The sequence below is a fragment of the Rhinolophus sinicus genome, chromosome 5 (assembly GCF_057876585.1).
Source record: "Rhinolophus sinicus isolate RSI-liver-muscle chromosome 5, RSI-T2T, whole genome shotgun sequence".
NCBI classification, from domain to species: domain Eukaryota; kingdom Metazoa; phylum Chordata; class Mammalia; order Chiroptera; family Rhinolophidae; genus Rhinolophus; species Rhinolophus sinicus.
Genome location: NC_142505.1, coordinates 89,533,490 through 89,546,965, shown reverse-complemented (window position 1 = coordinate 89,546,965; position 13,476 = coordinate 89,533,490). Strand labels below are relative to the sequence as shown.

The window sequence follows — 13,476 nt, the reverse complement described above, 5'->3', positions numbered from 1 at the left end:
GAATTGGAGAACAAAGTTAGCACTCTTTATCCAAATCCTTAGACAGCTACAAGATCTTTGGGCCTGGGATTTCAATTGTATGTATTTTTTACTAAGAAATACAAGGCTGTTCTTTACAGCATTATTTATAATACTAGAAAATTAGAAACAACCTAAATATCTAACTGTAGAGCAGTGGTTCTGAAGCTGGCTGATTTTGCTCCTAGGGGAACGTTTGGACATGTCTGGAGACATTTTTGGTTGTCACAACTTGAGGGAGGATGCTACTGGCATCTAGTGGGTAGAAGCTAGGGACGTTGTTAAACATCCTAGAACGTACAGGACATCCTCCACAGCAAAGCATCACTGGGCCCAAAATGTCACCAGTTCCAAGATTGAGATATGTATATTCTGTGTACACACACACACACACTATATATATACATTTTTTTCCTCCAGGAAAAGATTTAAATATACAACAAATATTGGCAATGGTAATATCTGGTAATATCTATTATGTTTTATTTTAATTTTTTCCTACTTTTTTTGTGTGAGTATAATTCACTTTTTAATGAGAAAATAGGTGAATGATAGAACGACTCTGCTGTGCACAGAGGACGGTCACATGTCTTCCTATATGTTTTAAATGTTAAGCAAGAATAGGTAGGACTTTGTATTAGTCAGGTTTCTCCAGAGAATTGGCTCATGTAGTTATGGAGGTGAGGAAGTCCCACAATCTGCCATCTGCAAGCTAGAGAACCAGGAAGGCCACTGATATAATTCAGTCTGAGTCAGAAGAAGGCCTGAGAACCAGCAGGGCCAATGAGGTAAGTCCTGGTCTGGGTCTGAGAACCAGGACTGCCAACGTCCAAGAGCAGGAGAAGATGGATGTCCCCGCTTGGGCAAAGGGCAAATTCCCCTTCCTCCACGTTTTTTGTCTTTAATATTTTACCAGCTATCTAGGCATCCCTTAGCCCAGTCAAGTTGGCACATCAAAGTAACACTCACAGACTTGCAATTAAGAGAAAAAATGTACTGTGCATCCAGGATATGCCAGGCAGCATTTACAAGGCCTAAGGAATCAGCCCTGACAGGTACCTGCCCTCACAGTATAGAGGTGAAGACAAACAATAGACAAGGAAGCGAAAAAGAGACAAGGTAATTTCTAATAGTACTGAATGCAATAAAGGAAATAAACAGGATGACATGACAGGCAGAAACCAGGGAGAGGGCAGTTGGGGGATACTCAGGGTAAAACAGCTCAGGATAACTAGCAAGGGCTGAGACCTTGAGACCTTAAGATGGACAAGGAGACGGTGTATGGAGAGCTGGGGAAGAGCAACCCAGTCAGAAGGCTCACGTCGGTCCTGGTGGGAGTGTTTGGAGAAGTTCAGGTTGCTGCATCGCCTGCCCAGACCACGGGGTCAGCTATATACACAGTGCTTATTGGGTTCAGTACCTCAAGGATTTATTACGCGCTACAATAAAGGCAGTAATCTACTTCCCATTAAAGTTCATTTACAAAGTTCAAAATACCAGTGATGATATATAACCCTGCACTCCTCAGTGTTTACAATATAGCGCTGCTGGGCTCTAGCAGATCTTCTCAGAGAAGCTCAAGTACAGCTCATCCAGAAAGAAAGTGTTCTTCTCCCCTAGTGTGTAGGAGCGACCCTTCAGTGAGGACACTGGTGTTTCAGGATTCACTGGAGCTGATAACATCTAGACTATTGGGTGCGTGTCTGACCCAAGAAGGTAGAGATTGTGCCAGAAAAAGCACATTAAAGCGCCAAGAGAAAGATCAGGGGGGTTATTGGGAAACAGATTTTAAAGTTAAGCCTCTATGGAATGGACAGAAACTAACACGTTAACTAGAGGTTAGCTCTCCGAGTCGCAGGATTATTTATGGGTGACTACAATGGTCTTCCTTGCTTATTTTCTCCAGTGAGCATGTATTTTGTAATAAAACTACAAAAAGTGTAATTATGAGGGCCCTTCACATTCTAACATTAGAGAATAGTTGGAATCTAAAGCTGGGAAAGACTCTGACACAGACATGGTGAGATCAGGGCCATTGGTGCCAGTCTCGTAATGCATTCGAAGGAAGCAGGCTGAGCGGTGAGCATGCAAAGTCAAGCTCCAGATAGGGGACGCCCTGGAGAAGGGACATGGAAGGGTGGGGTGAGGGGCCAGGGGATGGGACCTGGGTGGGCGATCCCTCTCAACACTAGCCATTCTTGCCATTCATGGAGGAAAGTGAACACAGTTATTAGGCGATTCTGATTCTCCAAGAGAAGCCAAGCAAATCTCCTAAGCAGTAAATGTAGGGTTCTGTGTTATAGGTTGAGAAACACCCTACAGGGCAGACAAAACACAACTACAGTACTAGGTTGTCCCTGTGCTGCCACTTTGCAGCCTCTGCTTCAGTGCTTTTTTCTTCCAGTTGAGCTCACTTCCTGCTCTGTGCAGAAATCTCTTCTCAGCTGTTAGGGGTCCAAGGTGAAATGAGATCTCTCACCTTTTCCCATCTGGGGCCCAGCAGCATCTGAAACATTCTGAGCCTCATAATCCTTGTTCATGGGGAATATTAATGATTTAATCTCCCAAGCTCACTCCCTCTTCTAGGAGGCCATGTCAGTGAGATTTACAGACAAGACCCAGAGAAGGCCAGGTGGAGCAGAACGCATCCTGACTCGGTTTTGCCACCGCTGGCAAAACTGCCCTGAGAAGGCCAGCCTCAGCCCCTCCCCAGAAGGAGCCGGTGGACTTCCCCGTCATGGGCGAGGTGACGGCAGAGGAGGTGGAGAAGTTCCTGGACTCCAATGTTGGCTTCGCCAAACGGTATTACGACCTCCGCTACCGGGCTAAGGTCATCTCCCACCTGCTGGGGGCCAAGGAGGCCGCCGTGGACTTCAGCAACTACCACTCGCTGAGCAGCGTGGAGGAGAGTGAAATCATCTTTGACTTCCTGCGGGACTTTAAGGAGAACTTGCAGGCCGAGAAGAGCATCTTCAACGTCATGAAGAAGCTGTGCTTCCTCTTGCAGGCAGACCGCATGAGCCTGTTTATGTACAGGGCCCGGAATGGCGTCGCAGAGCTAGCCACCCGCCTCTTCAACGTCCACAGAGACGCTGCCCTGGAGGATTGCCTGGTCATGCCCGACTCGGAGATTGTCTTCCCCCTGGACGTGGGCGTGGTGGGCCACATCGCACACTCGAAGAAGATCGGCAACGTCCCCAACACAGCAGAGGTACCCTCGTCCCCATAAGAGGGAGGGCAGGGAGGCATTATTCTATGGGGTTGTGGGGTGCAAGTGAGGGGGGAGCTGCCGGCCACCAAGACTGGGCTGGTGATGACTTGGCACTTCTCCTTGTTTGTTTACTTTTCTATAACTTTTTATTAAAAAAAACTCAAACTTAACAGTTGAGTTTAAGAACAGTACAAAGAAGTGTATATCGTTCATCTAAATTCACCAACTGTTCACACCTTGCCACGTTTGCTTTATGTGTCCATTTTTCCTGACCCATTTGGGAGTCACTGGCAGACGACATGCCCTTGGAACCCTCGATGCTTTGCTGTGTATTTCCAGAACAAGAACGTTTCATCCATATCCACAGTATAAGGATCAAACTCAGGAAACGTAACATTGATACAATACTATTATCTAATACACAGTCCATATATAATTTTTGCTAACTGTCTCAACTGGGTCCATATAGCACTGTCTCTTCAGTCTCCTTGAATCTGTAAGACTTCCTCAGTCTGTCCTTGTTTTCCATGATGTGGATGTTTTTGAAGGATACAGGCCAAATATTTTGCAGAAATGTCCCTCCCTTTGGGCTTGTCTGACCTGTCTTCCTGATTCAGTTTATGCGTTTCTGGCAGGAATATCACAGAGGTGATATGGTGTTATTCTTCATGTATTACATCAGGAGACACACGAGTATGATGGCAGCCTGTCTCATTATTGGAAATGTCAACATTGATCACTTGGTTAAGCACTTGGCTCTTTCTTCTAAGAGTCCAGTGTTCTGTGGGTTTCCCTTGGCAGCTCTGACAAAGACCTCTTTGATCTCCTGGGACAAATCACTTCATGCAGTTCCCTTAGCCCCTATCTTTCTGGCCAAGTCCCACTCACCCTTCAGATCTCAGCTTAAAGGTCACTTCCTCAGGGAGGCCATCCCAGATGTCTTTGTAACAGTCTTCATCCTAAAACCAGTTATACAATAAGCCCCAGAGGCCAGGGACCATCCCTGCTTTATTCTCTACTTTATCCCAGGACCGAGGACTCAGCAGAGGTCTGGCACAAAGCAAATGCTCAGTAAACACTCGGCATAAAAGACTCATAATGAAGTATGCAATACAGTTGACCCTTGAAAAAACATGGGTTTGAATTGCATGGGTTTTAAAAATCCACGTATAAGTGGCCCCTCTCACTTTAAACCCATGTTGTTCAAGGGTCAGCTGTAATTCTTTAGCACCTCTCTCACCTGAAAGAATGTTTGCCCCATGATGGCAAGGCCCATGTGGGTGTCACTTACTGCTGCACTGGCCAAAACAGAAGCCTGTGTTCAGTCATCTCTAAGATCCAGCCTGGATATTTATGAGTTTGTGCTTGCCTTACCGCTGGCCTTATTTCAAATTAAGGGTCTGAAGGTTAAAAGGCTGGGATGGAGGGTGCTTTAGAGATCATTTCATCCATCTGATTTTATGTAATGAATGAGAAGCCTGGAGCCAGGAGAGCTTGAGAAGGAGATTGCTCAAAGTCATCCATGAGTTAAGGCAGAACCAGACTTCCCACCCATCGATGCAGAAATTCAAACGGATCATGTTTTTGATTTGGGTTCCTTGGCAAGATAAGAAACATGGATTTGGCCTCTGTGGAAAATGGTTTTCTTAGAAACACACTGGGCTGGACCTCCCATGGAGTTCCTCTCTCCCTCGTTTCCCCTTGAACATCCAAGGACGGGGGTGATGGTGCTGGACCCAGGGCACTTCCCTGAGGACTCACCCAAGGAGGTTGGAGTCTCTTCTCCCTTCAGTTCTCTCTCGACTTTAATTGTAGCCAACATGGATTGTCACAGTCTTACGACATACTCTGATTATCCCTGTTTTACAGATGATGAAACTGAAACCCAGAAAGGTTAAGTCACTTGCTCAGAGTCACGCTGATAGGAAGTGGCAGAGTGGGGGTTTGAACCCAGGCACTCTGGCCTCGTGCCCACACTTTCACTGCTCTACTATTCTATACCTCCTCATTATCTATAAAACGAGGACGCGAGACTGGCTGCTGTTTACCAAAGGTCACTGCAATTCATATGGAGGAGAGTTAAAAAGTGAAGCTTTGAGGTCAGCTCGCTGTGAATCACGACTCGGTCACTTTCTAAGAAGATGGCTTTGACAAAGTATTCAGCACGTCTGAGCGCACCTCCTAATTTATAAAACGGGGTGAGAACACCAACCTTGCAGTGTTGTAGGGGTTCAGGGCACACTACAATGGCTCAGCACCTTCTTCTTGTTGCCATTATTACTGTTTTGTTGTTGTTGGGATGGACGCTGTACCAGGTCTGCCTGGAGTGTGGAGAAGAATCCAGGCAAGCCCTCCTGAAGCTTTCAGTTTCGATTCTATTTGTGGGGAAAATGGAGAACAGTGGTGCTGAGAGCTTCTCTGGGGGACTGAGTATTTAGGAAGGTTCTTGGAGTCTAAAGGATCCTGGCCTAAGGGTTTGCTGAGCCCTACGCTAAGGGACAGCCTGCGGGTTCCTGTTCAACCCCAATGCTGACTGTAAAAATGACGCCTTTGTTTCTCTGGAAGCTTTCCAGCCTTGGGCAGTGTCCTCAGCTGGCTTGACTCAAGCCTGGAGATGAACTTAGTCCAAGCTAGCAGTCCTTGGCATTTGTATGTATTTGCTTCTCCTGTTGTTCCTTCTTGTTACTCTATTTGGGGCTCTGACCGTGATGGGGGTTTGGATGGAAAAAGAGGAGGAAGATGGCATAGACTGGGGTCTAGGTTGTCACTAAACCACCACCAAGTGACACTCTGAGCCTTGAGTGCCCTCAAGAAACCTGGGAAATGGTTACAATCATGGCATTTTTGAAATGGGAAGCCCTTTCTGAAATGGAGAAGTTGTAATATAGCTCCCTGCCCCATGTTCTAGCAAATTCCTGCTCATCCTTGGGAGCTCCTCAGGAAGACTTGCCATTAGGATTGCCAGATAAAATATAGGATGTCCAGTTAAATTTGTTAGAGAAAAGAATAATATTTCAGTGTAAGAATAATATTTTAGTATAAGTGTGTCCTGTGTAATGTTTAGGACATACTTACACTAAAAAAATATTGATTTACCTGAAATTCAAATGTAACTAGGTATCCTGTGTTTATTTACTAAATCTGGCAACCCTACTTGCCATTCATTTTTGTTTGTATATTAATTCTTTACCATCGCCTATTAGGAAAGCCCATGAGGACTGTCTGTTCCCATCTGTCTCATTTACCATTGGTGTCTGTCACTGAGTCCAGTGCCTGGGACAGAGTGGGTACTCAGTACAGTTTATTGAGCAAATGAATAAATGATGGCCCTTCCCTGGTCCACTGTGATACTGTGCTCTATAATCAGAACTATATATTTGATGGGTTAGGTTCCTGATACAGGGCTCCCAAGACGTTTGTAATTCCCCGAGAGGTAGAAACATCTGACATAGAACTCAATCCCTTGGAATGTCCTGGGTGGTAAATGTGCTTTTCTTCTAATGAGGCAACTCTTGGTGGGCTCCAGGATGAGGGGTGGTCATCAGAAAGACCTAGCCATGATTAGAAGCTTGGAACTTTCATCCCCACTCCCCATTTTCCAGAGATGGGGGAAGGGCTGGAAATGGAGTGTAATTAATCACACCTATGTAATGAAGCCTCCATAAAAATCCCAAAGTGCTTCACAAGCCTGGCTCCTCTGAACCTGCAGCTCTCAGCATTACCTCTTGACAGAAACCTCCCTGACTGCCATGACTAACTAAAGTAGCTTTGGCCTGCCATCCTTTCCATCACCTTCTATAGCATCAGCCAGTTTATCTCCTTCAAAGCAGTCACCACAACCTGAAGGGAAAATGCTTCATTGTTTACCAGCTTTTTGTCTGCCTACCCCATTTGTCTGTTTCTCACATTTCACCAGGGAAAGAAGTTAGCCCCGCTAGTTCACTGCTTAGCCCCCAGGTCTAGAACAGTGCCTACCATACTTCAAGAAGGTGCTCCATCAATGTTAACTGAATGAATAAATGAATGACTTGGGGCTTTTCCTAGATAGGCGGCTGATTCCTGGACTTTAAAATAAATAGTTCGAGCCAAATAGTTTCTAAGGCCCCATCTGCCTCTGAAAATCCTCGGTTCTATGACATGGTTTTTTAGAGGATTTCATATGCAGAAAATACAAAGACGACAATGACAGTGCAAACGTCAGTCAATTGGTCGTGGAATTATTTGTGAGGTGAGTTCCAGGGCTGAGAACTCAGTGGGAAAGAGGGTTGTGGTAGATATAGTAACATCTGGCTCAAATGCAGGTGAAACCCAAGTATTGCTTTCCCTGGTAAAAGTAAATATTGCAAAGCTGAAGTGACCTCCTGAAATGAATCTGAGCATAGCTCACCCAGATCTGTCTGGGTTCTGGGACTCATCAGGGTCCTTAGAGAATGACGTGATGAAAAACACTTTGTACCTAATGCTTCTTTAGAGATTTTGCTTAATCCTGCAATGCTAATTCAAGTACAGCATGACAGGCCTCTCTTAATTCCTTTGCCCTTCACCTTGTCTGAGGCAGCTTCGTTGACAACAGGGCTGTTGCCAGTTTATTGAATCCCACTCCAGGGGGAAGAAATCCATGGATGCAGAGCATCACACTGAATTTCTGAATCGTGGGAAAGGTTCTGCACACTCATTTCCTGCAGAGCTCTCCGAATTGGCTCTGTGAAATACATTTCCATTCTCAGGACAGCATGTACTGTGCGTGTCTGGGTTGGCTTGTATGCCAAGCCATGCTGACCATTGGGAAACCTGTCCCGCTACCAGGAAACAGAAAGGTGGATTCTTTTGGATTTAGGGCAACAACTCAGGATCTGTCTCCTCTTTCTGACCACATACTGGCCTCTGAGGCTGCTTTAGGGGTGGAGTGTGTGTGTGTGTGAGAGTGTGTGTGTGTGTGTGCTCCTCTGTACGTTCTCCGCTTTCAGCCACCATGTCCTGTACTACCATTGATTGAACGGTGACCTGGACTGAAAATTAGTGTCTCTTGTATCTCCAGTGTTAGCATAAGACCTGACGCAGGGTGGGGCTCCCATTAAGATCTGTGGAATGGGGGTCTCCATTGGACTGGCTCTGTGGTGCTAGAACTGGATTGTTTAAAAAAAAAAAAAAAAGCTGAAAGTAATACATTCTTTCATTCAATGACTTGGACCCAGGTCTAACCTCCTCCAGTCTTCCCCAAAAGGCAGCAGAGCTGAGAGCAGGTTTTTGGAGTCACGCCCCGACCCCCACCACACACACACACAAGTAAGAAGTAACATTAACCATCTTGAGTTTTAGTTCCCCTTCTGGAAGATGGGCTACTGACAGTCTCCCTCTCACAGGTTCCTGGGAGGATTAAAGTGAGATGTAAAGTGCCAGCCTCAATGCCTGCTACTAGCAGTTGTGATTATTATACTCACAAAGCTCTTTTCCTCACTCAAGCTTCTATTCTGGGCTTACCTGTCATCACCTCAAGAGGGCCTACTCTAAACCCTCCTCCCCAGGCACAATCAACTCCCCATACCCTCCTCCCGGGACCCCCACAGTGCTTTGCTCGTGTCTCCTGCATAGCTCTCAGTAGGCTGAATCTCAGACTTGCTTCTTCTGTTGTACTCTAGAGGCTTCCAGGGCAGAAATCCTCTCCGACTGCCTTGCCCCTGCTGAGGAGAGGAGATGGAAATGTCTTCATTCTCTTGTCAACAGAGAATAGCAAGCCCCCCCCCCAACCCACTATGATGGGCATGCAGGACCCTGGTTGTTTTATTGTCTTTGCTCTTCATTTGCCCGCCCATGCTTATTTCTGTCTTCCTTCAGGATGAGCATTTCTGCGATTTCGTGGACAACCTCACAGAGTATCAAACCAAGAGCATCTTGGCTTCCCCCATAATGAATGGGAAGGACGTGGTGGCCATAATCATGGCTGTGAACAAAGTGGATGGGCCCCACTTCACCAAGAGAGATGAAGAGGTAAGGGTACTTGAGAAACTGCTGGGGTGGCCATGCCAGCACGTTCTCCCAGCTCAGGAGGTCCTCTGAACCTTGCTATTTGGCCTGACCTCGGCTTCCCCATCTGTCAGACAAGGGGTTAGTCTGATGCTCTCTGAGGGAGGGAGGTCAGAATAATGGTTAAGACATTGGCTTTTGGGGCTGCCGGTTAGCTCAGTTGGTTAGAGCACGATGCTCGTAACAACAAGGTTGCAGGTTCGATCCCCACATGGGCCACTGTGAGCTGTGCCCTCCACAACTAGACTGAAACAACTGCTTGACTTGGAGCTGATGGGTCCTGGAAAAACACACTTAAAATAAACAAAAGTTTAAAACATTGGTCTTTAGAGCCAAGAATGTAGGGATGATTGTTCTGGCTCTGCTAATATCTAGCTGACATGGGCAAATTGCATAATTTTTCTGAACCTTTGTTTTCTTATTTGTAAGAAATAGTTACAAGGGGCTTTCCCTAGTTTGGTGTCTGATTCCTGGGCTTGAAAATAAACAGTTTTAAAATGGGGCTGATTTTATAATTTCCAGCTCTTGGGGTACTTGTAGTGATCAGATAAGATAGCATACACAAATGACTTACCACAGGGACTGCAAACTCAATAAATAGTAGCTATTTTTTCATGAATACACCCCTATTGACATTGACATGTTACATTCTGTGTTTTCTACATTCTACTCTTATAATGCAACATTTTATGAGTGAGCATTCCATGAGCTAGCTACTCAAATTGCCTCTGATGAAGCTTTAGAAATATCCAGACATTTGCAGATGGTAGAAGTGGCCAGAGGAGGGATTTCTCCTTCTCATCTATTTCCCCTCATGCTGTTTGATTTTCAGATTCTTCTCAAGTATCTCAATTTTGCAAATGTAATCATGAAGGTGTTCCACCTGAGTTACCTGCACAACTGTGAGACTCGGCGTGGCCAGGTAAGGGGTGTGGCTCAAGGGAATGGACTGGACCCATCCTTTTACTGAAGCATTGACGTGGTCAGGCTTGAAAAGGCCGGTGGAAATGAAAGTGCCTGGGAACCAGCATATAGTCTCTTCCCAGCATCCCTGGGGTTAGGAGGTAGTGGATGTTTGTAAAGCTCTGTTCCAGAGCGATTATCTGTGCAAGTTTCAAGTCAGACGTCTTGGATTTGAATCCCTGAGAAGCCATTATCTCTAATGCCCTGTGCAAATCACTTAGCCTCTCCAAGCATCAGTCTCCCCATTTTGAAAAATGGAGATAATTATGGTTCCACCCTCAAAAGATTATTGTCAATAGTAAAGGAGATAATGTATGGAGAGCATTTGTACTCAATCAATGTTTGTTATTATTATTCTCTTTAACAATGTATGAATGAAAGAAATGGAAGGAGTTGTAGGCTGGTGAGTTATTTCACCTCCCTGAACCTCAGTTCCTCCATCTATAAAATGGGGATTGTTATCCTGTCTCTATCTCAGGGTTATTGTGAGAGTTAAATGAGATAAACTCTAGAGTACTTACAGAGTTGCTATTATTCTCTAGGTAGTGAGCTTCTGCTTTGTGCCTCAGAAACTTTGATGCGTTTTTGTGTTTCTTCAGATACTGCTGTGGTCTGGGAGCAAAGTCTTTGAAGAGCTTACAGACATCGAGAGACAGTTCCACAAAGCCCTGTACACAGTCCGAGCCTTCCTCAACTGCGACAGATACTCTGTGGGGCTCTTAGACATGACGAAGCAGAAGGTGAGAAAGGAGTGGACCTTTCCAAGAATGGGTGAAATATACCCCAAGAGGAGCCCAGGCTGGTATCATCCATTCCGTTGCGCAGGGAAGAGGCTGGGAGATTGTGGATAGCTGTGCAAAGTTTTTCATACTTTTATGCTGAAGGGTTGAGTACTAACCTTTAAAAGAGACAAGTCAATCTAGGGCACAGGTGAGTAAAAACAACTTGGATCTTCCCTAGTCAGCTAGAAAAGAAAGCATCCATGAGAAGAGGGCTTGATGAAGTGGTGAAGGTGAATGATGAAGAAATTTCTATGTAGGATCAACGTCCAGAAAGAAGAAAGTTGCCAACTTCAGGAATTCTCAGAAAATGCACTCAAAGTTGGGCAAAAACCTTTCCTATGGTTTGTAGAGCCCAGGCAACTGAAGTGAAGGTGGATACTTGGGTCTGGTCCCTCAGAATGCTCAGGAGCTAGGTTTGCCCCAGATACAGTGGTTAGGGAGGCAGAGCCCTGTAAAGTCCCAAGCTTTGTTTTTCAGCTAGGTTTCCTCAAACCAACCCTCCCATGGTTCTCTTCCTGTCTCTGCTCCTGAAGCTAATCATTTTCTGCCTTGGAACAGATTTCCAGAGTAATCTGGATTTGTAATTTCCTATCCCAAAGACCCATGGTACAGGATTCCTGTCTATTTAATTTTGTACCCCTTGTCGTGCTGAGCGTGCTACATAGACCAGTGGAGACCCTCCAATATTTCGTTGAATGAATACATGAATCACAGATTCTGGGGTTGGGAAAGATGTTCGATCTAGTAGTGCAGAGGCTCCTAAATGTCACAGTGAATCAGAATCTTCTGAGGAACTGTATAAAAATTGCTAGGCTACGTTTCCTGATTTTTTTTTTTACTTGCCTTTTTTACTGAATGCTTAGTGAACATCTTCCCATGTCAGTACACGTGGATTTTTTTCAGTAAGTCTTTATGTTGAAACATAACATATGCACAGAGAAGAGCACTAATTGCCGGTGAATAGTTCAATGATTTATCACATCCCCACGTAACCACCACCAAGATGAAAAACTAGAAAACATTACCAACCCCTCAGAAGCCCCTTTCTTTTCCCTTTGCAGTAACTCCCTCACACCCCTCCCTGAATCTAACCACTATCACACCTTTAATGCCATGTTAGTTTTGCCTACTTTTGAAATTCATATAAATGGGATCATACAAATACATGCTTTTTTGTGTCTGGCTTCTTTCGATGATTTTGGTTGTGAGATCTCTCCTTACTGCTCCACGTAACATTAGTTCATTCATTTTCATTCTTGTGGAATGTTCCATTATATGAATAATCCACACAATATTTATTTGTTCTATTGTTGATGGACATTTGAGATTTTGGTTTGGGCTATTATGAATATTGCTATGATGAACACTCTGGTACATATCCTTTGGTACACAGTTGTACCCATTTCTGGTAGGTATTTTCCTAGGAGTAGAAGTTCTGGGTAACCATTTTATCAGATATTGCCCATCTAATTTGCAAAATGATTATACCATTTTACCCTCCCACCAATATTTGGTTTTGCCAGTCTTACTAATTCTTGTGAGTATGTATTTAGTGTTATTTCTCTGGGTATTAACATGTATCCTCCTAACGATTGATGAGGTTGAACACTTTTTCATATATTTATTGGCCATTTGGATATCCTCTTTTGGGAAGTGCCTGCTCAAATCTTTTCTCTATTTTTAAAAATTCTATTGTCTTTTTGATCTTACTGATTTGTGGGAGTGCTTTACAAATTCTGGATATGGGTCCTCTGTTGAATACACACATTGCAAATATCTTTCCCCGTTCTGTGATTTCTTTCTCTTAATAGGATGTTTTGATGAACATAAGTTCTGGATTGTAATGTAGTCCAATTTATCAATCTTTCCTTTAGGGTTATTGGTTTTTGTGCCCCAAGGTGATATAAATATTCACTTATGCTAACTTCTAAAAGCTTTATTGTTTTAACTTTCACATGGAGTTCTGCAATCTATCTGGAATGTTTTAAATGTACAGTGTGATGTCAATATTAATTTTTTCCATATGTATATCCAGTTGACCCAACACCATATATTGAAAAAAAAACTTTTCTTTCTCCACTCTCCTATTGAAAAGACCATCTTTCCCTATCATGCCTCTGTCATCAATCAAGTGTCCATATGTGTTGGGTCTGTTTCTGGACTCTAATTGTCCCATTGGTATATTTATCTGTCTTTCTACAATATCGTACTGTCCCAATTACATTATCTTTATAAAATATCTTGATATCCAGTAGTGAAAAGACATCTAGACTTTCTCCCTGTGTTTTATGTTTCTTACATTCCTTTTTGTATTTTGCATCCTTTTGTATTTTTTTTTTTTCAGTTTGAATATTTCTTATCTTCCATTAATCCTTCAGTCATGTCTAATTGGCTGTTAAAGCTATCTAGTATTTTTAATTTCAAGTATTTTTCAATTTTATATTTCTATTTCATTCTTTTTTGTAGTTTCTAGTTCTC

General features: G+C 44.0%; 1 protein-coding gene across 2 annotated transcripts in view; it reads left to right on the top strand.

Annotated features, from left to right (window-relative positions):
- The window catches only part of PDE6A (phosphodiesterase 6A), a 59,211-nt gene that overhangs the window by 8,984 nt on the left and 36,751 nt on the right, over positions 1 to 13,476 (top strand). The window contains exons 2-5 of one of the 2 annotated variants that reach the window (XM_019734308.3): positions 2,605 to 3,229; positions 9,065 to 9,217; positions 10,086 to 10,175; positions 10,816 to 10,956. In XM_019734308.3, coding sequence (XP_019589867.3) covers positions 2,756 to 3,229; positions 9,065 to 9,217; positions 10,086 to 10,175; positions 10,816 to 10,956 — 858 coding nt within the window. In that variant the 5' untranslated portion in view covers positions 2,605 to 2,755. Of the gene's footprint in view, positions 1 to 2,604; positions 3,230 to 5,152; positions 5,879 to 9,064; positions 9,218 to 10,085; positions 10,176 to 10,815; positions 10,957 to 13,476 lie in introns of those variants that run through there. The other variant, XM_088798704.1, reaches the window with a different exon arrangement.